General features: G+C 44.0%; 1 protein-coding gene across 1 annotated transcript; it reads left to right on the top strand.

Annotated features, from left to right (window-relative positions):
• The first annotated feature begins 971 nt into the window (after positions 1 to 971).
• On the top strand, positions 972 to 27310 carry WNT11 (Wnt family member 11). The gene is given in 7 exon segments (XM_066208750.1): positions 972 to 1265; positions 4417 to 4535; positions 4537 to 4637; positions 13459 to 13694; positions 14267 to 14544; positions 16025 to 16317; positions 26798 to 27310. Coding segments are annotated over 7 exon segments (1341 nt in total). The 5' UTR covers positions 972 to 1126; the 3' UTR covers positions 26973 to 27310.

Raw genomic sequence — 27310 nt, 5'->3', positions numbered from 1 at the left:
TCCTCTCCTCTCCTCTCCTCTCCTCTTTCCTTTTCTATTTTCTTTTAACTTTTTAATTTTCTTTTTCTTTTCTCTTCTCATTTTTTCTTTTCTCTTAATCCTTTTTTGGTTGTTTTTTTTTTTTTTTTTTAAACTACCTTTCCTTTTTCCCCCCCTTTCTTGTATCTTCCTTCCTCTTTCTCTTTCGCTAGCAGGCAATCACCAAGCCTCCAACCGCCGAAACCGACCTGAAAGCAAAAACCGGACCTCAACATCTGCTCTTTCCACCGAATACAGACAGATCATTGAAGAGGTTGTGGAACCTGCAGACTGATAGCAGGACGTGGTGAGGTACGACATGAGCAGGGACTACCCCGGGCGGTGGTTCCTTACCCTCGCAGAAGTACCAAATCTCCCTGAGACAAGTATCCTTGTCCTTTTCCGGGGCGACCAGCGGTCACTGAGTTCCGAGCGCGGGGCACCCTCGGGAACGCTCACGTTCCGGCGAAAACACTAACTCGCTATTTTTGTTGCTAATCATTAACCGCTCATTAGAATAACACCCTGGAGTCCCGCCGCGGCCGAGCCCCGCCCGCGCTGGTCCGGCCCCGCTCCCGAGGGGCTGTGCCTGGATGGGGCGCGGGGAGGGGGATGCACTGAGCCTTGCGGGGCCCCGGCCCTGCCCGCGGGGTGCGGAGCCTTTTGTTATGCTAATCCGAGCTGACATCACTCCGCATATCAAAGCCGAGGGGGCTGCATATAAGGCGGCTCCGGGGGCCGCCCCGCCATAGCGGCCACGGTCCCCGCGCAGCCGGCCCGGGCGGAGGTAAATGGGGACCGTAGGGGGGTGCAGGACACTGCCGGGAGAGGTGGGAAGGGGACAGCGCTGGGGAGCCCGTCGGAACGCCGCAGGTGCGGGGCTGGCCAAGAACAGGGGTTTGCGAGGCGTGGCAAGAATTCCAAGGAGCAGGGATGCATCCCGGAGGATGCATGGGAGGAGGAAGACGCCGCGGGGTCCGACGGAGAAACGATTCTAAGAGGCTGCGAAGCCGAACGAGGAGGTGCCAGGGAGAGAGGCGGCTTGGAGACTGCAAGGGAGAAGGGAGACTCGGAGGATTGCAAGGCGAAGGGAGACCCAGGAGGATGCATGGGGCAGGGAGGACGGAGGCAATGGAAGGGAGAGAGGCGGCTTGGAGACTGCAAGGGAGAGGGGATACCGGGGAAATGCAAGGAAGGAGGAGACTCGGTGGCTGAATTCAGAGACCTGAGACTCGGCGAGGGGAAGTGTGAGTGCAGGAGAGAGGGGAGGACCCACGGAAGAAGGAGACCCAGGGGGTGGAGAGAGCTGTGCCCGATGAGCTGCAGGAGAGAGGAGACACCCAAGAGTTGGAAAGGAGGCTGGAGACCCAGGGTCTGAAGGCAGAGGGGAGACTTGGAGCAAATGTGCAGGGCAATGCCAGGAGCTGCAGAGAAGAGAGGAGTTCGGGAGGCTGCGGGGGGGGGGGGGGGGGGGGGGTGAGGGGGGACACTCAGGGGCTGCAGGGGGGGAGGAAGATCCAGAAGGCAGCAAGGGAGTGGTGAGACCCGGCAGCTGGAATCAGTTCCACCACCCTCTATTCCTTTTATCTGCTCTCACTCCTCACTGCAAGTCATCTGGGGATGTGCTACCTCTAAACCAGGCTACTGTGCTCCTGGAGAGAGCTGCAGGCTGGCAGCAGGGTCAGGTGGATATCTTTGTTTCCTGGATGGGAAAACTGGAAAAATGTGAGCTGGATACTCACAGGTTTATGTAGAGTTAAAATTGCCTGTTCCCATCCCTGAGTCCAGAGTCTTTGAGGTGTCTGATGGGAGTGTTTCCTGGATGGGAAAACTGGAAAAATGTGAGCTGGATACTCACAGGTTTATGTAGAGTTAAAATTGCCTGTTCCCATCCCTGAGTCCAGAGTCTTTGAGGTGTTGGATGGGAGTGTTTCCTGGATGGGAAAACTGGAAAAATGTGAGCTGGATACTCACAGGTTTATGTAGAGTTAAAATTGCCTGTTCCCATCCCTGAGTCTTTGAGGTGTTGGATGGGAGTGTTTCCTGGATGGGAAAACTGGAAAAATGTGAGCTGGATACTCACAGGTTTATGTAGAGTTAAAATTGCCTGTTCCCATCCCTGAGTCTTTGAGGTGTCGGATGGGAGTGTTTCCTGGATGGGAAAACTGGAAAAATGTGAGCTGGATACTCACAGGTTTATGTAGAGTTAAAATTGCCTGTTCCCATCCCTGAGTCCAGAGTCTTTGAGGTGCCTGATGGGAGTGTTTCCTGTGTTCCAGAGTGGGGCTGGCTGCAAATAGCCTTGAGGTGAAGAGCAAAGAGAGCTCTTGAGTTAAAAACAGCTCCTGTTTTTAGAAGTCCACAGGCCACTTTGCTGTTGGTTTGATCAGTGACCCAGAGCTCACTAGAGCTCTAAACATCACATCTGCCCCAAAGTGTGTCCTTCCCATCCCCTTGCAAATTGCTCTTGCAAATGTAATCTGTGCTGGACTGAGTGGAAAAACGCATTATTACCTCTCTAAATAAAAAGGGTGCAATTACATGCAAATTTCATAGTTCTTTGGGTAGGTATGGGGGAAATAGATAATTTCTCTTCCTCTCCAGGGGTTGAAAAAATCCCAATCTGTTTCTTTTTCAAGGCAGGGAGCGCAGAAGTAGAAAATGGTGTTGACTGGTCAGGTTTAGTGTGAGCTTTTTAAACCATCTGAGACATTTTACGCCTGATTCTTGTGTTGTCCAGTGGTTCACAGGAGTGAGACAAGGGGTCTGAAATATCTAAACAGACACTAAAAGGCATGGACAGGATTAAGGGATGAAGGTTTCCAGTATGCTTGTAGTGTGGTGGGAAGAAAACGGCTTCCAAAGATTTAAAAATACAGAAATACTCTGAAACAAGAAGCATGTATTCCTGGGTGCTTGTGGGAGCACTGCTTTCAAAGGAGGCATCAAACCCAAATCCAAGTGGGCGTTAAAAACAATCCATGGCAATGAAATCCTGCCTCTATTGTAGGCAGTCAGTTTTGTCTCAGACTTCAAGGGAGCCAGGAACTTGCCCCTAGAGGTTATTAAAATCCTTTGTAATAACAGCACTTCTCTAGTAACCCTTTACATCAGGCACTGGGGTTGGGATAGCCTAAAAGCAGCGTGAATAGAAAAATATGCTGCAGATGGCAGAGAAAATACTCAGAAATATTCATTCTCCCCAACCCAATTGCTCCCCAAATGGGGATATTTAGGCAGAAAGCTGCAGCTGGACAAATCCAGAGTTGGGGATCAGGTACAATACCCTTTTTAAAGGGTAAGTGGTTTCCCAAAGTGAAGCTGACTGCTCCAGCCATTCCCAGTCCCTTCCCAAACCCCTTTGAGGGGGTAATATGGGGCGATGCACAGTTAAAGTTTGGGTATGGCAGTGTGCTGTGTTGTGAGACTCCAGAGATGCAATGTGGTGGGCAGGTTTTTCTGTTTATTTTACTGTTGCCTTTCTTGTGGGATGGGAAACCACTGCAAAGACCACAAAAAGCAGCCCAGACTGGTGTCTGAAGTGAATAACTGAAGGGAAACCCATATGCTGCCATTAATACTGCTGCTAAAATAAGCAAGCCATGCCCTGGAGACAGAGACCACCCCTCTAAGGATATAAGTCCTGCATCTGGTTTGTTTATCTGTTTGGCCTGAAGAAGGAAAAAGAACAACCTAAAGAAAAGGGGTGTAGGGGTCTTCTTGAGAGCTTTTTTGTCTCCTCCAGGCTGTTCCCTGGAAACAAAAATGGGATTTTATGTTTACAAAGTTGCAGCCTTTTCCCTGAGCTCCAGGTGCCAAGGACATGGAAGAAGTGAGAGGCAGAGTTAATGAGGTGAGAAGAAAAGCAAAAGGTTAAGAGTAAAACACATTTATTTTAACAGATCAGAGAGAAACATCTGCAAGGCAAGGGCACCTGCATTAAGTAGGGAAATGCAGTTTTTATTATTTGTCTTCTCTGCAGAAAGAGAGGAAAAAGAAATGTGGAGAGATGAACAGCTGAAGATTTAGGCCAATCTAAAGATCTTTTTTTCTTCTTTTTCTTCCTGAGCAGTTGCACAAACTTTTTGGAGAGGGGAAGAAAAAAAAAAACCACTAAAGGGAAGCAGTGAATGAAGTCTTGCCATGTGCAGGGTTAAATGGAAACACACAATCAGACCATAACTCTGTGTAATGCAACCCATACGGTTTGTCTGCCTGTTGACTCAGAAGGTTGTATCAAGGTTTGGCAAGGGAGGGGACTGAGAAGGGATAATCCAAAACCTTTTCATGATTCATAAACCACTACTTTGCAATTTAGATAATAGATTTCTCTCTTGTAGTGACTTAATAAACTTCTGAGTTAACTGTAGCTCAGGCTCTTTCTCTCTCTCCTTTCAGGTTGTTCATCTCCAAGAACGAACAATACCCAAACGGAAGGAAAGTACATTGCACAAAATATTAAGAAAGCTCTTTTTAAAAAAAAAAAATTCTTTGGGGAAGCTGATTTCATTTGGCTAGCTGGAGAAAGTGGAGAAAATGAAGCCAAGTCTGCGATTTTTCTTAGCTGGTTTTCTCTTGTTGATTCTGCAGACAGGGCTTTGCTACGGGATAAAATGGATGTAAGTACCTGGGTCTATCTCTGCATTTTTAATGTATTTTTAGGAATTGCTGGTCTCTTACCTTTTTGTACAACTGTTCCTTGAGCTATGCGGTAAAGCTGTTTAAAGAGCAGCAAGCACTGCAGTTCTCCAGGCATTGATTGATTTCAAGTGTGTGTACTAGGGGCTTATGCTAACAATGTCTCCACCTTCTTTCTAAAATATGCATAATTTAGGCTCATTGGAGTTTTTTTCTCCTCATTGATACTGAGGGAAAGGGACACACTTGAATGCTCACATGAGCCACTTAATGAAGTTTCTAGCATTTGCTTCTGCTATGCTGGGAAACTCTCCCACTAGGAGCACTGGTTGTGCTGAGTAGGAATTGAGAGCAGTAGGGATGGCAGCTGAGATAATGCTGCCCATCTCCAACCACAGGGAATGCTTGACAGATAACATGGGGTTTTTGTGGACCTTTTAATCTTTGGATCTTGTAAAGGGTGTTAAAAATGAGGTGAGGAGGGGGGAGGAGGGTGAAGAAATACCAGTGACAGAGGTCAAGTCAGGATTGAGTTTCCATGGAGGTAATGTCACTGTAAAGTGAAAACGTCACTATCTAATTTCTTTGCTTAAGCAAGCAATTAGTTAGTTGCTTGCTGCAAAATAAACAAACAGGCCACTCCAACACCAATCTGGTTTCATGCCCTTGATAAGTGGTCTGTCTTTTCTACTTGGGTTTGGAGCTGGGTACAAAATAAATAAGGGAATATGTGTTTGCCTCAAATGAGCATCTTTGGTAGAAGACAAAGCACAATAATATGCAATGCCAGGAAGACTCTGTAGTGCTTTGAAGCAAGGATCTTTGGGTTAGGTGGTGAAACTTGGACAAGAGGTTCCTGTTTTGTTTCTCCTTCTGCCACAGATTCATGCTATGTCTGACTCCCATTCTGCTGTTCCAATCATTGTCATTTGAAGCTCCATTCATGCCACATTTTATAAAGGCTTAAATTTGGATATCTGCAAATTAAGGTATCATATTGGAGTCAGTGTTTTTACTGCCCATCATGCAGTCAGGGAAGAGGATCTTCCAGATGGTGATTCATCTTCTCCAAACAGAAACATCCAACAGAAATGTTAAATGATAGCCTCTGGTGATGCTGTGTACTGCAGGGAGCTGCTAGAGATGACACATCTGCCTTTTATATCCATAATGAGAAGCATAGTGAATCTCCCCATAGGGTGTTTAAATTCACATGGTCAGGTGGGAGGAATACTCACCTACTTTAGGGCATCTTTCAAGGTGGCATGCTTGCCTATGGCAGAAAGGTAGGAACTAGGTGATTTTTAGGGTTCCTTCCAACCCAAACCATTCCATAATCTTTCATTTGCTGTCTCCATACTCTAAGGACCATCTTGGAAGTAGAGGAGAGTAAGGATCTGGTTGACAATGGCTTTACACCTTGTAGTAGTCAGCAGAGCTCAATTACATAACCCAACTTCTGTCCACCAGTTTCCTCCAGTATTTAGGCTCTTAGCTCTGCCTATATCCAGCACTAGGAAAGGCAGGCATCTCCTTTCTACAGGACATTTAGCAACATGTCCACGAGACTCCTTAGCATTTGTTTCTATGCAGCACAGAAATATAGCTGTTTTGTGACACCTTGATTCAGCAGGGCTTTTATGTGTAGAACCATGACTGATTGGAGGGACTTGCCCATATACTCGACATTGGTGTCCCACTTAGGCAAGGTGCTTAATCATAAGTGAAGGGGTTGGGTTCCTCTGAAGGGCAGGGGTAAGATAAGTTCCAGAGGGAACCTGATAGTATGGTCACAAGCCACAGACATGAAAAAATGCTAGGAGGCAGGGTAAGGTCCCTAATAGCTTTGCTGTCAAAAGCAGCCTTTTGGCTGCTAAGTGGTTAAGCTGCAAGGGTTGCTTTCAGGGATGAGTAGGGGGAGAAGCCGTTGGAGGCAAGACATCACAGTTGCTGCTCCTCCCCTTCCCAGCAGACATATTCCTCCTATCAAAAAGTGAGTGGGAAAGATGAAAGCTAGGATTAAAATGGTATTTGAAGCATAAACAGCATGCAGATGCACCACTGAGCTCCCCTCACACCTGTTTAAAACCTGACAGAGACCTGCACTCCCTGTTCACAGAACTTTGCAACTGGGATGCTGGCAGCTGGGATTTCATAAAATTATGTTTGGCTTTTCTTTCATTTGCTGTTTCTCCTCATTTCCTCACCCTTATTTTCCCATGGAAACACAGGCTAATTTTTCTCCCTCCCCATTACTTTTTCCTTGGTGCTCAGGGACTGTCCTTAGAAATTGCATGGGTAAGTTCTTGGCAAACAGAGTATCAAATACTGAGTAATACCCCAGCCCTGGAGTCATATTCTGGATGCTGTACAATTGAAATCTGCTCCTTCCTTCTCTTGCTTGTGAACAGAGAGGTGGGGAAAAAGGACAGGATGAAGGAGGAGGGAAGTGCTATGTGATGTTTTCAGCTGTGGGCTTTTTGCAGCAGTCTTCCTACTGTGTCATTTTTGTAGGCACAGTGCCGGGGGCAAGCTTCAAAGAGGATTTGGGAGTGGCAGGGAGAGATAAGGAGGTGAGTTTCACCAACCTGGTGATGAGGGAGTGACTGATATGAAAGGTGGTAAGAAATCTAATTTTGATTCAGTGCGTGATGTAATTGCAGGGGGAGGGGAAGAAGGACAACACAATTTTCAGCCATTTAGGACTTCTCAGTAACACAAATATGCCCTGAAAGTTAGTAAAAACAGGGAGAAGGTAAAAAAAGGAATTATTTGTTCTATTTTACTTGGCTTATTTTCATGAGTTCTGTGGTCCAGATTCCCTGTTGTTTGCTGAGCCCCACCAAACATCCAGCATGGTGTGTGGACAGTCAGGATCTTGTATACATTCATCTTGTATACATTTCTCTTGCTGGAGAAATTTCATATCTTGTGCTCTTTCATCTGAGTTACAGGGAGCTACTCAGGTGTAAAACCAGAGTACGGCTCCAGAGTATGGTTCCAGAGCTTCACTGGTTCAGGATTGTTGTGAAGATGCAGCCTTTCTCATCAATGCATTCCATGCATCTTATTTTTGTGAACACTTTCCCACTCTTAGAACAAAGCAGGTATGTGCGGAGGTTACATCATTTTGTGGTGCTCAGTGTTGTTTTGTCACAGTGCCTGGGAAGGTGAGGCAGCCATTGGTTTCCATGAGATATGTCTTAGGGCCAATGCATCTGGCAATTCTATCACCTTCGCCACCTGCTTTTGCAATCCTTTTAGCTTTCCCAGGAGAGTGGATTTGACCAAGCAGGTGCTGGAGCAACTTATTTGGGTAAAACTGAAAAACAGATGAGCACTAGAGGGAGCTGTAGCCAGTTGCGCATGCCCCAAAGGTCTGCAGATGTTGGAACATCCAGGCACAGCGAAGATTCTGAGGCACTTCTGCCTCCGCAGAGGTTGACATGTCCTCTGTCCCTCTGTATGGAATGTCCTCTTCAATGTGGTTGTAAATAAGCCAAACACAGCAAGTGATTTGGTTGGTGGGGTTTTTGTTTGTTTGTTTGTTTGGGTGTTTTTTGTTTGTTGGTTTGTTTTTTTTAAGGCTTGCAGAATATACCCAAGACAGCAAATGCTGGCATTAGGAATACCGTCATTTTTAGGTGGAGCTTGGTCACTTTGGGAAGTCTCTGCCTGTCCTTATTGTGGTGACCCAATCATGTCTTGTGCTCTGGAGCAATCCCCAGCTGAGCCCCATTCCCAACTATTGCTGCACAATTCCTATGGTTAAAATGCAGCCCTTCAGGAGCTAAAGGTAGTTTAACCACACCTCTTGGAGAACACAGGGTGTCCCTGAGCCCACCAACCTCGAGCAGCCATTCTGCAAAAATTAGAGGAGAAAATGAAAAGATTTTTGTGCTTCCTGGCAGCTCCCCCCCCCCCCCCCCCCCCCCCCCCCTTCTCTCCTTCAATCAGTAGTGGGAGGAAGCTGGGACTTGGAGACATGGGTGCCTGTGAGGAGACTGTCTGCCTGGCAAGGGACTGCTAGATGAGCTGCTGTGAAAGAGCTGCAAGATGGGGATGGCAGGAGGGGAGTAGGCTGGGGGTGACGAAAGGGGGTACCATGTCTTTGAAGTTTGCACTTCACTCCATAGGCAGCACAGGAAAAGTTGACAAAGCTCCATGGCCTTCCTCAGCACTCAGTGAGCCAACTCACTGCTGGCATTGACTTCAGTCAAGCTTGGGCTTGAAGTCAACAGCCTTGTGCCCACTACTGCCAGCACTGAATTTGGCAGCATATCTGAAAACAGCTCTTTGTTTTAAGCTTTTCGTTCAGGGTTGGTTTTCCCCCATACACACTTATCTCCCCCCTTTTTTTTTTTTTTTTTTTTTTTTTAACCACATAAATCCTACTTCTCTATTTGAAAAGCCCTTGCAGAACCAGGGGAAGAATTTACCAGGGGATGTGGTGTCTTTCCCAGGGCTGGAGCTGATGCAGGTCAGGGTGGCAGGGGCAATGGGCTGCCTTTGGCAACCAGGAGCTTAGACAAGGTTATTGTAACATCCCTGCAAGCCTTTTCCAGATTAAAACCTGAGAAAATGAGGCTCCTGCAGATTAAAAACCTTCAATGAGATCAAATACAAAAAGAACCCTCAATCTCTGCCTCTCTTAATGTTTACCACACACTTCACTCTCCATAGTCATGTAATTTTGTCTAAACCTTTTTGTGTCACCCACATCCCTGCAAGATTAAGGGGTTTAGGAATAGGCATTAAAAATAATGCCTTTTCAGAAAGCAGAGTTGGTAATTTGGAGTAGAAGTTCATGGTTTCACCAGCAGTCCCTTTGTGAGACTTTCTCAGATCATGTCACAGAAGGGAGGGTGGGGAGATGCCTCCAGAGAGAAGATTCTTCCACCCTTCAAGGGTGTTTTAAAGGGCACCAATGCTTTGCTGCTCAATTAAAGGAGTTTTTCCTCCCTTTGACTTGACCAGGAGCAGTGTCCTACTCACAAGATACCTTGTAAACCAAATAATGTATGACTATCATTGATATCTGCTGAGATCTGGAGGTGCTTCTTCCTAACCTGCAGTTCCTATGAATAGTCCTCTCATGGGGCCCATACCTCTCAAAGGACCTAACACTGCAGAGCATTAATGTTTTCAAATGAATTTAATATCTGCCTGAGATAATTAGAAGAGTAAATGAATGTCATGTTCCATCTATGCATATTTCCTCTGTAATTATGTTCATAGTTTTCTGTCAGTATTCAGAACTTCAGTTGAAAGACGTGCTGTGTTATGTGTAGATCAGGAGATGTTTGGTTTAGGCCTTGTTAATTTAAAGGGATGGATCAAATATGTATATTTAAAAATCCCTGAAACAACCACCCCTTGGTTGTCTGGAGAATGAAAGATGGGGCAGGAGAATTAAGTGAGAAGAGCACAATGTTATCAGGAGGAAACAGTGAAAAAATAGCATTTCCAGGGTGAAAGCAGGTAAAATTCCCTTTTCAGATGAAGGGTGTGAGTCCACAGAAAGATGTTTGTCAGAGTTTTTTTTTTTCCCAGTTTGAGGAATGAAGGATGTTCTTCTAATCATGTCCTTGACGGCTGGATTTTCAGGCTGGCTATGCCCCATTGGCTCCAGTTTTCCTTACAGTGCTGGTGATCAGTGGCAACTGGGTGAAGATAGGCCAGAGACCCATCACCAAATCCCATCACCATGGACCAGCCTCTCCTGGGGGAAGCTTGTCTTTCCACAAATGGACAGGTTCCCAGTAATGTCATTGCAGGCAGTGGGTATCTGATGCTGCCAGAATTTAGGAAGCAGGGAGAGGTGGTGCATTTCCACAAGGGAGAGTTTAGAGTGACATGGAGTGGAGAAAATACTCCTGAATGTAGGACAGAGACTGAACAAACCTAGGTTGTCAGGGCATGGACTAGATGACCTAATAGCCTCCCACATTCCTGATCTGTGATTTATAAATGAACTTTTCAGTCTCAGCAAGTGACTACAGTAACTGAGTTTTCTTTTCCATCTCCATTACCTTTTAATTTTTCCTCTTGACACTTGGAGATGTTTCCAATTATAGGTTCTCATAAGCAAAGACATGAAGCTCAGTCCTGGGAGGTGTTCAGAAAACACCTTCCTGCATCCTGCAGTTTAATTCTAGGTAGACGTCCTGGAGTTCAGCTCATTCTATGAGAAACCGCCATTGCTGCCATTTACTGACTTCTCACCAATTGGAAGCTATTTTCTCTCTTCCATGAAGTAAATGGTTTTCTTGTTGCATTATGAAACTGCTTCTCTAATGGTGATCATTTCAAGCCATCTATAATAATATAGTCTCATTGCATCACATTCCGTTTTTTCACACTGAGGATGAATTTCGGTCTGAATTCTGCTTTCATCCTTACCTGTAGGTGGTTATTTGTGACTTGTCTGTAACGGTGAGATAGAGGTACCTCTATGTAGCCTTCCAGGTCCTTTAAAGGGGAGACCTGCATAAAGGATCAGAAAATGTGGTGTAGGACCTAGGAGATATATCCATCCTTCTGGAGGGCCAGCTAAAACATTCCAAGGCCTCTTAAGTGCCACATGATACATTTGATTAGAAAACTGAGCTGCTGCCTCATAGTACAGCCTCACTCATGGACTTGGAATGTTCCTCATTTGCCTGAAGCTCAGGCTGTAAATTTCTCTCACGGCTCCTGCCACACCCTGGCTGCTTCCCTTGTTGCTGGGACATGCTGTTCTGGAGTATTTATCATTTATACTCTATTTCTGATGAGCTTCTTTGGCCTTTTGCCTGATTTGTGTTTCAGCTCATTCCTGGGAGTTGCTGATAGGCTTTCTGGGATAAGTTTTCACAGATTTCTGGTGTCAAGTGCTAGGGGTTGGACATACCTCATTCAGCTCTGTGCTTATACCATTCAGATGTCTGTGTCCCTGCTCAGTGTCTGGGTTTCCTACATAGAACAGAAAATGAGCACTTCTAAGTCATGATGATATCTTACCATAGATTTCAAAAGCACAAAAGGCCAACTATTTCCTAGATGTGGCTTTTTGCTTTCCATGAGCTAAAGAAGGATCCTGAAGGACTACTGTGAGATCCACACTGTAGACGTTTGCAGTCAGGTGACAGTCATACTATTCAGAAACTCATGTCTCTACCTTCAAGGACATGGTCTCTCTGAGATAACTGAACACCCAGTATATCACCAACAAGTTTTTTCTCTACCAGCTCAGGTTCCCATCTAAGGCAGAATGAGTTGCCTTCAGGAGGGGCCCCTCTCCAAACAGGGAACATTGCACGAACACCAGTGTGTATAGGACCAAGATGAACTGTAGAAATTCTGCCTAATTTCTGATGATTACATCATGCAATCATTTAGGTTGGAAAAGACCTCTGATTATTGAGTCCAACCAATAACTTAACACTGCCAAGCCCACCACCTTTTCATTTCCCTTGAAATTCACTGGCAATGATTTCTGCTTGCAGTACGTTTAACAGACCTCTTAAATATGTGCATGAAGTATATATTTATATAGCTAGCAGAGTGGTCGTTTCCCTTCCAAGTTTGCCACTGATTATCTAGTGCCAGAAATCCCAAACTCCAGTCACATGGGAATTTGTCAGTACAGGCCTATTGATCCCCAGCAAGGATTTAACACCTCCAGTTTTGGTTAGGGCTCAATTTTAGCTGTTTCCATCTCTTTTACCTTCTGAATAATGTAGATGTTACAGTAATAAAGTGAAATGCACCCCAAAATGTCTTTGCTAATAAGCCAAACTAACCAAGATGTCTTGGGATGAATCTGAAAGCCAACACATTTAACAAAGAGAGAAGGAAATGCATGTTAAAATTGTGCTGCCAGGATCAGATGCCAGCAAATTATTGATGCAGCCACTTAGAAAAGTTGTTTTATGGGAATGAATAACTTTAATGACTTCCCTAATAAAGCTGTAAACATACAAAGAGGGTTACACACCAGGCTTCTGAGTACAGACCTATAAGATGCATGTCAGCATTTGGTTTTTTTTAACCTGGAAAAGTTGGCAATTGACAGTAGAAGAACCACCACTGTGGGATGTTGTTCTTTTTTTCCATGATAACATATGTGGTGGTATTCATGGATCCATTCTCAGATTTGAGTGTGGTACTTTCTCTGCACATAGTCCCACTGAGCTTTTGCACTATGGTGTTTGGAGACTAGAGAAACAGACTTATCTATGTGGAACAGTGATTGAATCAGTGGAGGCCCTTGGCATTAACTCTAAGTGAAAGCATATGTTTTGCAAAATTGGTGATTTTTCCCTAGGCCTAGCAGGGGATTTTCTCCATAATTAATTACATGACATTTAGCATAATCCTTTGAGAGTGTGTGAGATAGATGCTGAATGCAAAATACTGATAACACCAACATTGCTTTTTTTACCAAATGCCACAGTCTTGGAGGATCCAGATTTCTTTTATCATGGAACTGATGGGTCATTTTTCACTCTATTGGGAGGTCTGTGCTCTTCATTCTCCAGCAAACAACCTTCCCCATAGGATTTACACATCCAGTTGACTTGACATACGCCCCTGGAGCTTTGTGCAGGCTCCCCTCAAGAATACAGAGAATTGCACACTGCTTTCTTCCCACCTTCCTTAAATGCCTACTTTATATGAGATAAATCACTCTTTATAGTTGCTCATTTTTCTCACCGGCTTTTTCTAGGCACCTATTTACAGATAGCTTTAATTAAGTCAAGTAAGCATAGGCGACTAGAATGTGTTTTAATGCTTTTTTGCATGTGCTTGTCTCCTCAGAGCTCTGTCCAAGACTCCTTTGGCTTTGGCTCTGAATCAAACCCAGCACTGCAAGCAGCTTGAAGGCTTGGTGGTTTCTCAGGTGCAGCTGTGCCGCAGCAACCTGGAGCTAATGCAGACCATTATTCAGGCAGCACAGGAAGTGATAAAGACCTGCCGTAAAACTTTTTCTGACATGCGATGGAACTGCTCTTCAATAGAGCTGGCTCCTAACTACCTGCTGGACTTAGAGAGAGGTAAACAGCACTGCTGGCTCAGCTGAGACTCCAGTCCTAACTGAACCTTTGTGTGTGTGTGTGTGTGTGTGTATGCTGGAGATAGGAAGAGTCTTGCTTCTGGGAGGCCATGGAGGGTCTACAAAGCCTACTTGTCCTACTCTCTGAGACCACATTCATTATTAGAGTGCCAGTCATGCCCAGAGGCTCTTGTGTCCAAGACTGGTTTATCACAACTCTTACAAGGCAGACCACCAGTCTGGTCTGCTCATCCCACTGGGAGTCATGGGACAAGGACAGGACAAAAGGAGGCAGGAGGGTCCAAGGAAGGGTTTATCCACGTGCTCCAAGAGCAAATCACACCACAATGAAGAAGATGCCTAAATCCATGTGACTCCTTGCCATACTGGGATGTTGTCTTATGTTGAAGAGCTCACTTAGGAGATGTGCTCCAAACTAGGGGTGCCATGGGACATCTCAGCTGCAGTGAGTTGGTGTGTTGGCTGCTCTATGGGACACAGACTGTGTGAGCTTCTTTTTGGGGAACATTTATCTGGCCCAGGTGGCTGAGCTGGAGTTCTTGTCTCTTTCAGGCACTAGGGAGTCAGCATTTGTGTATGCCCTCTCTGCTGCTGCCATCAGCCACACCATTGCCAGAGCCTGCACCACCGGGGACCTCCCTGGCTGTTCCTGTGGTCCCATCCCAGGTGAGACACCTGGACCTGGGTATCGATGGGGAGGATGTGCAGACAACCTCAACTATGGTCTTATCATGGGGTCCAAATTTTCAGATGCTCCCATGAAGATGAAAAAATCAGGATCACAAGCCAATAAACTGATGCATCTGCACAACAGTGAAGTAGGGAGACAGGTAACAAATCCACAAGAGTTATTGTACTTGTACAATGATCTGTAGTGTTGATCACTCGGTGAGGGTCAGTGTCTCTATCAGCTAGCGAAAGGAGCACATTTCTCCCGGATTGTTCTGAGCTCCTTTGGCCTGCTGAAAATGGTGGCTGTATAACTCACCCTGTGACTCAGGAAATCCCAAATGCTATTATCAGCCCTGTTTAACCATGAGTGGGATGTCTCATTTCCACTGTTGCACAGCCAAGGTTGGCTCTGGCTTGCCTACCCCAGGAGGTGTGGTGGGGATGGGTCCCATCGTGCTCTGCCAAGGGCATTGCGTGAGTGAAGTGCTGTGTAAATGTGGAAGATTATCATCTGTCAGATACATTCAGCAGCAGTTGCCTCCAGCCATCCTGCAGCCAGGAGGGAGGATAATTTTTTTCTTTTAAACTGCTATACTAGTGATTATTCTCATATCTGGCACAAGCTGCTTTTAACATCTTGAATCCAGTGGAGGGATAATCTTCACCATGTGCAGTGCACTGGTGTGCACTGATGTGCAAATCCCTATAGCAGCCCTCCATGCAGCTGAAGAAATGGATTTGGGAAGGGGGGGGGGCTATAAAACTGACCCCTGAACCCACCTCTGGATCTGCAGTGGTTCCATAGGCAGCTCCTACGGCACAGCTTAATCCTTCCAGGGATGCCTGTGCAGATAAACTTGGAGCATGATAAGCTCATTGGGAGCTTGCTGTGTAGCTACAGGCTGAGTCCACCTTTGCAGAGCACAACCATGCTGAAGTTTCCCTCCCTGGGTCTTTTTTTCTCTACTATTCCCACACTATTTGGTTTGTTTGCTTGGGGTTTGTTTTTTGGGTTTGTTTGTTTGTTTGGGTTTTTGTGGTTTGTTTGTTTGTTTCTAATGTTGTGAGTTTTTGTTTCAAATGCAAAGGGCAGATTTTTGTCTGGGACATCGCATTGCCATGACTGGTGCATTCATCCCTTCCTGCCATGTCCCACGGAAATGAGAATAGTGCAGAATCAAAGTAAAAGGCTACTTTGGCTCTATGACCAGCAGAAAGGGAGGGTGAGAGTGCACTGAATTTAACAAAGCCATGACATCTCTCTTACCAAAGCTGCTGGAGGTTGAAATTGATGTTAACTATCTATTTATGGAGTGCTTTGATATTCGTCTCCTTAGGAATTTAGAGGGTGAAAATGCAGCCCAATATAGATATCTGATCAAAATTCAAAATACTCTTCTGTTTTCTGGCTGCAAAGGAGCCCTTATAAAAGTAGTCCTGGACCTATAGTGATCATCAAAGAGCTGCAGGATCTCATTTGCTTTGCAAAGTAGCTACTCTAGACTGCCTGTGCAGGAATGAGAACAGCAGTACTTTTCTATAGCAGTTCCTGCTAAGGAAGTACCTTCATTAGCAAGGTTGTGGGATGTTTGGCTGTAAGACAAGGGCATTTCCTAACTCTTGCATTCCTTTTTGCAGGTCTTGAAAGCCTCTCTTGAAATGAAATGTAAGTGCCATGGAGTTTCTGGGTCATGCTCTATCAAGACCTGTTGGAAAGGCCTTCAAGAACTGCGAGACATTGCATTGGACCTCAAAACCAAATATTTATCTGCCACCAAGGTTGTTCACCGGCCCATGGGCACACGCAAATACCTTGTGCCAAAGGATATTGATATCAGGCCAGTTAAAGAGACAGAGCTGATTTACCTGCAGAGCTCACCCGATTTCTGCATGAAGAATGAAAAAGTGGGGTCACATGGGACCCAGGACAGGTGAGGACTTCTGCAGTGGGTGCTCACTGTACTCTGACCCCAAAAGAGGAAAGGGCAAGAGGGGAATATATATGAATAAGGGACAATCGAGGAGGTGACATATACATGCAGGTAAAGCACACTTCTAACATACAATATGGTTTACCAGTGCCTAACCCTGTTAATGATGGCTGTAGCCAAGACAGGGCTTGCTGACACATTTTCCATTACACAGTCAGGAGATACTTTTCAAAATTCCTGGGCAGCTCACCTGCACATGAACTTGTAAGGATCAAGCAGCTGCTTTATACTGTGTTAAGTCTCCATCATTTCTTGCAGTCACTGCTGATTAGAAGAGTTGTAACTCCAAGGCTCCCCTAAGTAGGCAAATGTGAACCCAGTTAGAACCAGCATTCCTAGATTGCCTTAAAACCCCAAAACTTCAAAGATTATATATTTTTTTTTTCTTCTCCTGCATATTAAAGGTCCAGGTGTGTTTGTATTGCTTATGGCTCTGCAGAGGAATTTCTTTATTGCATTAGTATTAGGGATTTAAGGTCATCACGGTCAAGCCCAGCCTCCACTGGGCAGCATACTGTCCCCTTTCACAGGCAACAGACATGCCTTTCTCTTCCCACCATCAGTTTAATTTCCTTCAAGACAAACTGATTCGACATTTCAACAATCTGGGCATCTCTAGGTGGACAGACCCATCTGATCTCTCTAGAACTGACCTATCAACAGCCAAAAAAGTGTGTGTTTCCAGTATTTTCCTAATTTTTGTTAGGTGGCTGGATCTCTATTTCTAACCTCTCTAGTTGCTATCTTGCTGTCTTTCCTTAGATAGTTCCCATAATTCTTCTTTGCTCTTTCTGTTATTTCATGGTGGAGGCTCAGGCAAGTGGAAAGGAGTATGTGCCTGGCCTTTTTTTTGGATGCCTTCCTTTTAATGTAGGGGATGTAGTGGTATTTGGACCATTATGGTTCAGCGGGGAGAAGATTTTGCTGAAATGAAATTACCTAAATGCAGACAAGATAAACAATTTATGCATGTGGGGATGTGGCAGCTGAAGACATGGATTAGAGGTGGGCTTGGCAGTGTTGTGGACTTGATGATTTTAGAGGGTTTTTACAGCCTAAATGATTCTGTGATTCTGCATCAGCATTTAACTGGTGGAGCTGATCAGTAGATAAGACAGCTGAGTGAGACAAGACTGTCTTTTTCGTCCCCTGACATTTTATGACAGTTAGTGTCCTGTATCCTCTGACATCAATGGTTGGACTGCTCTACAACAGCACTTACCTGACAGCTCTGTAGTGGGAACACCAGGCTGACCTTTATTGCCAGTCCAGCAGTGGAGCATTAATTATCAAGTGAAGATGTTTATGAGTCACTGAGAATAGTATGGGAAAAACATGTATTGAAACCGGTTTCTGAAAGAAAATGTCATCTGAGTGGAAGTGAAGTCGTTTGGATTTATATAAATTTTGATATATTTGTGCTTTGAAAAAGACTTCTTTGTTGAGCCTTTCTGTTTTGCTAGGAAAAAAAAATTGTGAAGATTATTTGGAAATTATTTTTATAGGAATTGCATTAAATGAACGGGTTGTGTCCAAACAAAGTTGAATTCATTACACATTTGCCAAGCAAAACATTTTCCATGAGCTGAAATCCTTTCTAGGGACAGGGAGGTGTGACTTCTTCATCTAATCTTATTTTACAGCAGATTTCAACTTTTTGTCCCATCTAGGGATGAAAAATATGCCAAGGTCCTGAACGATTTTTTTTTTTCCTTCTGGGGAAAAGAAAATGTGTATTGCAGGCGTTCATTTATCCTGAGCTGGACGACAGCCATGACTGTGAACCTGACAGCCAAGGGTCCACAGGAAGTGAGATTGAGTGAGGATTTAGAAGACCAAGATATTAAGGCAGGAGGGGATGACTTTCAAAAGAAACTTGTCAAAAATAGTCCTCATTCTCAGATATGGAAGATGGTGCTGGCCATGGGAGGGGAGGAGGGTGAGATAGTCCTGTGCTGAGCTTCAGGCCAAGTTCTAAGGTCATGTATAGCTGAGCTTGTTTTCATTACAATCCATCTGCAGGCTCCTGAGAAGGTACCTGGTGTCTCAAAATTGGCATGTGTAATACAAGCCATAGCAACTCCTTTCCTGATCTAAATTACTAGAGGAAATGAGTGTAAAATACACACAGTGTGGGTGAAGATTGGTCCATGATTCCTGGGGGGAGCAGGGAAAGGATCTTCCCTATTCTCCTCTTCCCATGGATGCCTTTTTCTCTTTGCAGTTTTTCTCTCATGAAGAGAGCACCTAAATGCATTTTGAATGTGGTGGTTCTGTTCCAGCCTGCTGCAGGGCTGCAGAGATAATGCCTAGTGACAGGGATAAGGTAGAAGGAGTACAAAAGGAATGCTTTTAGAGAGAGAGCATGGCAAAATGTGGTTCATGCTTACACCAGAAAGATGTAAAAATGCTCACATGGGAATAGCTCAAACATGTTTTTATTTAATGAGTCATGTCCTGGAGGCATTTGAATATTTTATCTTTATGCACATCAAAATTTTCTGGAGGTAGATCTTGCTGTTTCCAAGTAGTCTAGTTTTTAAGGCCAGTCATGGCAGGGAAGTCAAAAAAGGGGGCTTTTTTGTTGTGGTTTCTCATTTGCTCTACTCTCTCTTCAACCACCTCCCCATTCCCTTTCTGGCCTTTTTCTGGGTGAGAGGGCAGTCTATGCCTGGGATGTTAGAGTGCAGTCCCCTATGGCCACAGCCCAGGAGAGTTTGATCTGGGCATCTTCAGTATTTTCCAGCCCTGGTTTCTGCCTCCAAAGGGATTTGGAGGTGGGAATATGCCATTAACATACCCGTTTCCTGTTCCTTGATTAAAATATTCATATTAATGCATTTTTTTGTGACAAAAAATGAGCAGTTTTGCAGTATATTCAGGGAAAGTCCTTTTCCTTCTCCCTCTCCCCAAGGTCTGGTTCTCGCTCATAACATCCTGGGAACAGGACAGAAGTTGATGGTAAAGTTGCAACACCTTGGATGTGTTGGATTTTGCTGTATGCTGCAGGAAACAATCCTGCACTGCCAGGTGGATGAAAGGGATAATCTAATTGGTGATCCTTCTAATGTGAGGGATCATATTATGTAGACTTAAGGTGTGCTTTTCAGGCAGGAAAGGGAATTACTTTGTAGATGAACCATATGAAAATCCACTCAAAAAATGAGTCCCCAGTTACTCAAAAGCCTTTTAGAGTCTTTCCTCGAAGGATTTCAAAGCCTTCTTCAGAACAAGCCTGAAACATTTTCTAAGACACTTTGGACTTTCTTAGTTTGTTGAAATTTAGAAATGGTTTGGAAATCTGCATGCCTCCAAGTACTCAGGGTATATCCAGATTTCAAAGTCAGGGAGCTAAACTTGAATGTGAGTTTTCAGGCCTCTTTGAAGTGCTGAAAAGCTGATTAAGGAGCTGATTTTTACAACCAGTATCCAAATCTCTTGCAAACATGACTTATTGCCACATTGACTCCAGCTAAACTCTGTGTGCTTATATACCACCATCACATTTTCATAACCAATTAAAAATGGTCTGGAGAAAAGTCTAAAGAAGCAATCTGTGAAGCTGAAAATAAAGCTTTCAATACAACAAATCAACCACTGGGAAAAAATGTAAATATTCCCCCTCTCAGATTTTTTTTGACAAAAGCACTTTTTCATCTTTTAACAAAGTGGTTCTGTTGCTCCTGCCTGAAAAAATCACTACCAGCTTTGAGTAAGTGAAAAATAATGATAGATTATAAAATTGAGATTGCTTTTGTGAGAAAAGAAGCAAAAGCATGAATCTTCCTTATAAGTGGGGTGCAATGTATCCTGTTTCAAAGGCCGTTTAAGACTCCTTAGAATCCAATGAAAGGGAAATTCTGCCATGCATGAAGCCTTGCAGAGATAACAGAGCTGTTTATTACTGATCTTTCCCAGAGCAGTCTTGGAATCAAGCCAAATGTGGGAAGGAGCTCTTTTAGGCTGCAGAAATCAGGCTGCAACAAACAATGTGCTGCAGCTTAGCTGGGTCGATCAGTCACCACTCCTCAGTTGACTCACTGTGGCAAGGAATGTGGCCACTCTCTGGTGGCTGCTCCTTGCTCACAGATCCTTTCTTCACTGCAATATAAAATATTAGTCACAAATGTCTTAGGCTGGTATGCTTTCTTGGATATGAACATACATGAAGTTGGCTAAGCATGCATCTGCTGCTCAGTTTTCAGTGTTCAGTGGAAGCACTAGATACCACTTCTCTCCTGCTATCCCAAGAATATGCTTTGTATTGTGTAATAGTGTGGAGATTGTTCAGTGTGTGGAAGAGAAGGGCCTGGAGACCTTAAAGCCCTTCCAGGGCCTAAAGGGGCTCCAAGAGAGCTGGAGAGGGACTTTAGACAAGGGCCTGGAGGGACAGGACAAGGGGGAATGGCTTCTCACTGCTAGAGGACATGGTTAGATGGGACATTGTGAAGAAATTCTTCCCTGTGAAGGTGTTCACAGGAATAGGTTGTTTAAAGAAGTTGTGGCTGCCCCATCCCTGGAAGTGTTCCAGGCCATACTGGATGGGGCTTGGGACAACTAGTGGAAAGTGTCCCTACTCATGGTATGGGGGTTGGAACAGGCTGATCTTGGATTACATTGTCCCCCTGTACCAAGCACTGGTGAGGCTGCACCCTGAGTACTAGGTTAGTGTTGTTCCCCTTACTCCAAGGCAGACATTGAGGTGCTGGAGTGTGTCCAGAGAAGCGCTGTTTGAGGGGTCTGGAATGTAAGTCCTATGAGGAGTGACTGAGAGTACTGGCATTGCTGAGTCTGGAGAACAGGAGGCTCAGGGGAGACCTTATCACACTCTGCTATTCCCTGAAAGGAGATTGTAATCAGGCTGTGGTTGGTCTCTCCTCCCAGGAAATCAGCAATAGGACAAAAGGAAATGGCTTCAAGTAGTGCTGAGGGAGGTTCAGGTTCCAGATTAAAAAGATTTTCTTCAGTGATAGATTTGTTAAGCATTGAAACAGAATGCCCAGGGAAGTCACCAGCCCTGGAAGTGTTTAAAAAATGAGTGAACATGGCACTTTGTAATATGGTTTAGTGGACTTGGTGATACTGAGTCCAGGGTTGGACTTTATGATCTTGGAGGTTATTCTCAACCTTAATGATTCTATTCTATGACCTCCAAGGTTCCCTTCCAAACCAAACCACTCTGTGATACTTTGTTTATGTAGGCAATGAAATTTTTTAGCAGAAGAACTCATATGTAGCTGGGGAAGAGTAGTAGCTATGGGTAGACAACAGCATTTGATGTTTGTTTTTTGTTACAGCTTCTTTTAGTTTCTCTTAGCGAGGGCACAGGATAAGATGAGCTTTGAGTAAGTTACAGTGTGTTCAATGATACTCATTTTTGGAACAGTTATCAGATGTGCTATGCTTTATTTGATGGGATCTGAAAAATCCTGAATAAGAAATAGAAAATAATGCTTTTGTGAGTGTCCCAGAAGAACTGGAGGAAACCTGCTCTAACTAAAGGTGTCCTTGTACATAGCAGGAGGGCAGGTGGACTAGATGGCTTTTAAAGGTTCCTTCCAACCATCCTATGATTTTATGAAAATCAGAAAAACATTAGCTTTCTGTTCCTCCCACCTTATTTAGGTTTTATTCCTTCTTTCCCAGGGCAACATGCTTGCATCTGGTGCCCATTTCAGTTATTAGGCCAGCTGTGCTTTTTTTATTATTGTAGTTCATGTGTGGAGAAGATTGAATTCCTTCTACTTTGAGAGAGCTGAATTTGATCATAAAGTTTCCTGAACAGATTTGTGAATAATAGATTTATTTGTGAAAAGAATAATTTCACACAGTAAAATTCCAATGGATAATGAATCTATCTCTCTTAAACATATCTAGTCACTCTGCAACCAAATGGCATTTGAGTTAGAGAAAACTGGATCTGGGAATGGTTTTCTATGGACCTTGATCTTTTCAGGAGCGAGATTGAACTGACACCACCCAGGCTGTTACTCAAGACATTTCTCTACTCTGCTCTTAAAAGCAGATTCCCTAAACAACCTGTTCCAAGGTTTTACTATCCTCAGTGTTAGGGTTTTCTTAATTGAAATTTAAACTAAACATAATCTAAAATAAAACTAACAAATTTTTGTCCTCTTTCCTTGCCAAATTAGGAACATTTTTTTCTCTCTCTCCTTGTTGCAATAATCTTTTATAGAAGTTAAAAGACACCTCTTTTAAGATACTTCTCTAAATCAGTTCCTTCATTGTTTTCTACTTTCTGAACTGCACATCTGGTTCCCCTGGGAACATTTCAACATTTAGCTGGATCTTTCTCAAAGTGTGTTGCTTACTTTGCACCTTAATCCACTGTCACAAAATGTCCTCAACTCCTTCTTCCCTAGCATTATCCCCAAATTTTTAAGCTTACTCTCAACTCCTCATTATTAAAAATACAGGCTAGTCCCAGGATCTCTCTTGACATCTCCTCACTGACATATGCTATTGATAATTCTTTCTCATACAGTTGTTTAGTGTCTGTCTCCAGTCATTCTTTGTGGATGAGAACACAATTTAAAAGTAGATAAGATTCTGCCCTCAAAATCTTATATGAAGCTGTGACCTTGATGTATTTTTAGGAATGTCCATTGTGTTATATATATCCTGAGGGATTTGAATTATTTTCCTCGTTCTTTCTTTTATATACTGCTGCATTACTTGACATTACTAGAGCAAAGGGCACCAAAAAAATAAAAAGGAATTTGCTTTAAAAGAGAAAAAAGTATTACACAGCAGTACTGTGTTCTGAGGTTTGGGACTGCTGGAGCTCATGAAGGCAGATGGCTTCCCTGTGGTCAGAAAAGGCTGAGGGAATAACACAGCCAAGGGGATGAGATGTCAAGGAAGGAACATCCCTTCTATCATCCCTAAAGCAACAGCCCAGGTGCTGGCAGTGTATGAGAAAAAGGACAATAGAAAGTGCTCAGATTTATGTTTTACTCCTGTAACAACATCTCCCTCATCCACTGGGAGATGCACTGGGCCAGAAAGGCAGTTGCTTGTGCCCCAGAATGACTTTTTTAATGTCCTCATAAAAAAGTTCTTATCAATAGGACAGATGGAGTGAGGTTCCAGTGGGTATCTTGTCCCTATCATCATATGTCATAATTGTAGGTGACAGTACAGAGTTGGACTCAGTTTGGATCCCAGGTGCCAGTTGTACAACCAAAAAAGTATGTATACTTCTATCTGCTGATGAGACAGAATAAAAAGGGATTCACAATGAAGTTGTGTGACATTGCTAAGTTGGACTTCATCAATCTTAGAGGTTCTTTTCCAACCAAAATAATTCTATGATCTCCCCCTAGCTTTTAAAATTAAAATCTCCACTTTCCATCTGGGGGAAGACTCTTAGAAGTTCTGGGGTGTCCTTCACAACCTCTGCTGAGGAGCCACCCCCATAATGAGGCTGTATGGTGTATTGCAGTGCTTCTGCAAATGAGGGCTGGAAAGGGGAGATTTTGGAAAGGCATATTGAGTGGGATTTGTCCAGCCAACACTGCTGACCTCCTCCCTTCTCAAAGAAGAAAAAAGCACTGTGACAATGTGAAAGCCTGTTCTTGAGCCAGAACTTTGGCTGGGATTACGGCTGAAGCATAATTTCTCAGCAGTCTTCCAAATGCTTCTAGAGGTTACAGTGTTGTGTTACGATGCAATCCCCAGCCTTCATGTTTTCTCTCCAAGGCTCAGGAGAAGGGCATTTGTATGAGTTTCTGGAATTGTGCTGGACCAGGCCCAAAACAAATGAGATTGAACTTAACCCATTAGTGGGGAGCCTGGTGAGATCACAGCTGTAGGCACTGAAAGCCGATGTTCAGGGCAACTTCTGTGGGTAAACTCTGGTCTTCAGAGTTCTTTGTCTTCCCCCACTGGCTGAGAAACTACCTGCTTCATATTGTTTAATAAAAAATTATTCTAATTCATACCCAGGCCGATGCTTTAAAACAGAAAACAAAATCTCTGCTTAGTGGCATTGTCAGGAAAGTTTTCTAGAAGCCCATATATGTTTATGATGGGGTGAAATCTTTGTTTTGGAAATTCAACTCACCCATTCTGAATGTCCCCATTTCCTGATAACAAACTGAGAAAAACTTGAGGATTTATTTATTAAGATGTTTCTTTTTTCCTTTCTTTGTTTCAGGCTGTGGGCAATGGGGAAGGTATATGGGAAGGCAAATCTCCTACTAGATCCACTTTTTTGTTTTGGTTTGTTTTTTTTTTGTTTTTTTTTTTTTTTTTTTTTTTTTTTTTTTTTTTGTTTTTTTTTTTTTTTTTTTTTTTTGCAAACCACAGGAGTGGATGGAGGGAAAGAGAGAATCCCAGGTCCCAATACAGCAGGTAGAAGAGTTTTGCTTTCTATTTGAATGGGTAAATATCACTGTTGTGTGCTTTGTATGTCTGGGGAATGAATTCTTCAGTGGTGAGCTGGAGTCAGAGTGGACCTATATTCCTTTTCTTGGCCATTTTAGTGAGCTCCCAGCATGAAGTGACATGGATGCACTGCACATCCCTCACCATGCTTCTGTAGATTCCCTACACTCCCTAGGTGAACCTCCAGGAAACAAAATTTCCATCCACTAGCAAAGCTGAGTAAGGTTGACAAATACCCTCCCCTCTTCTAATGTCAACACACCTATATTTGAACCTTTGCTCTGAATACTTAATGTATTTATTAATACATTTATGGGGAGTCATTTGGAGGTTTCTCATGGAGGGGCCCCAGCTCACAGCGGCACTAACAAGGCCTTTGGTTCAGCATTAGGCAAACACATTCAGTGTGGCTGTACACTGCAGCTTTGGCAGAGGCTTTGAAAGGTTTGTAAATATTTACACATGCTCCTGAATGAGAGTGAGTTGGGGGGGCCTTTAAACACTGAACATGGAGAGGAATGCAAATCAGAAAAACAAACAGGAGGCAGAAAAACTTAAAGAAGAGCAAGAACAAAATCTCAGCACTTCACTAATCCCAAAACTTCTCCTAAAGCATTACCTCATGAGCAATTCCTATAATTCTCATAGATTTGTTTTTATCTATTAACAGTTGCTTAGCTCAAGGGTCCAACTTACGCTTCTCTCCCCTCTCCTCTCCTCTCCTCTCCTCTCCTCTCCTCTTCTTGCCCCAAAGCAGCCTTAGAGTGTTTCTGTCCAAAACAGACACAAAATAGCCACACAGAATAAGATTTAGGAGAGATGTCAGCAATTACCCCACTCAACAAACCACCTTTCTTACAGTAGTTTCAGAACTCCATCAAGTTCAGAGCCCCATGGTGTTGGGTACATACCAAAAAAGTGCAAGCATCTGACCAAACATGAACACTTCCATCCTGGGTTGTCTTTATGGTCTGTGGACAAATGGTGTCTCTAGGACATGGTTCATCTCATCCAAAATTCAATGCCCGGTGCACTTTCATGTCCAGTGAATACTGGAGTATTTTAGGAAATGGGATAGATGGTTTTTGAGGACAGATATGAAATGGTAATCAATGGATCAATGAAAAAGATTCCTCAGTTCAGGAGTTGCTTCTGAAAACCTCAAGCCTTAATTCACTAGCAAGCAGACAAAATGAGGGACCCCAACACAATAGATGTTTCATCCCACTGAGTCTGGCTTTAATTAAAAAGCAGAAGCAAAACAAGCAGTGAAAGTCTGTATAATATTTGGTGACTTGTCATCCTACCCTGTGCTCCTGCCACACTTTCTGTTCCTGGGTCAGGACTCAAGGTGTTTTGGGGCCAACTGCGCAGCTGCTCATGCCGTGTTGGGAGAAAATCAAAGGGGAAAAGGTGCACAGTCCAGCCCTGCTAGTATTGATTGTGATTTCCCTGATAGGATCAGTGCTGCATAGTGGCTGTAAAAGCCTGTTCAGGATTTTTCCCACCCTGGGATCCTTGGCATGGAGCCTGTTCAAATACTATCCTCCTTCGCCCTTTTCAGGTTAGGCCATGATAGACAAATACCAATGTTAATTCTTTAGGGTGTCATGTTCTTCCAGCTCCTTTCAGACAGTTTTGGAGCCTGCCTGGGAACACAGATTGTTTGGAATGATTAGTTATTGTTGTGGAGGTATCCCAATAGCTTTGCTTGTCTGCTCATGTGGGAGCAGCCTGGCTGAGCTGACAGGCAGCCTGGATGCTGCCAGGCCCAAACTGAGAGTCAGAACAGGAGTTTAATGTTATTTTGGGTGTCATAGCAGGTCATGTGATTGCAGCCCAGGGCTTCCCCTGCCACCCTGGCAGGCGTAGGGTGCTGTTGGCTGGGTGCTTGTTGTGCTGGCTTCACCCAGTGCCTTGCAGAGCTGTCAGGCCCAGCAACACCACACGACAATGCTTTGGGAATCCCTGCAGGAATTTGCACTTGCTCACAGCATTTTCCTTCTTCCAGACAATGCAACAAGACTTCCAATGGGAGTGACAGCTGCGACTTGATGTGCTGTGGCAGAGGCTACAACCCCTACATGGACAAAGTGGTGGAGCGTTGCCACTGCAAATATCACTGGTGCTGCTATGTAACCTGTAAAAAATGTGAGAGGACTGTTGAGAGATATGTGTGCAAATGAAAACTCTCCTCTGCTCACCTGGGAGCTGAGACAGCAGTGGCACCCCAGAACTATTCAGAAAAAAACATTTCCTTGACTAGACATCATTTATCTTGTAAAGACACAGACTTAAGGAGAGAGGGTAGGAGGAAAAGCAACAAACATACCAGTAAGAAGAAGGATGTAAAAAACCTCCCAAAAAGCAACAAACCCACAAATATTTCCCCCCACCAATAAAATGCTCTCTGAGAAGACAAAACCTCATTTGGGATGGTATATTCTTCCAAAATATTTCCTATGGTTGCCAATGATGTCCAGCCATTCAGTGCCTTAGTATTCTGAGAAATAAACATAGAAAC

This window comes from Chamaea fasciata, unplaced genomic scaffold, assembly GCF_029207755.1.
Source record: "Chamaea fasciata isolate MVZ Bird 193981 ecotype frontalis unplaced genomic scaffold, bChaFas1.0.hap1 SCAF_2, whole genome shotgun sequence".
Classification (NCBI taxonomy): Eukaryota; Metazoa; Chordata; class Aves; order Passeriformes; family Sylviidae; genus Chamaea; species Chamaea fasciata.
The sequence above is the reverse complement of the archived record's forward strand: the minus strand, read 5'-3'. Positions and strand labels throughout refer to the sequence as shown.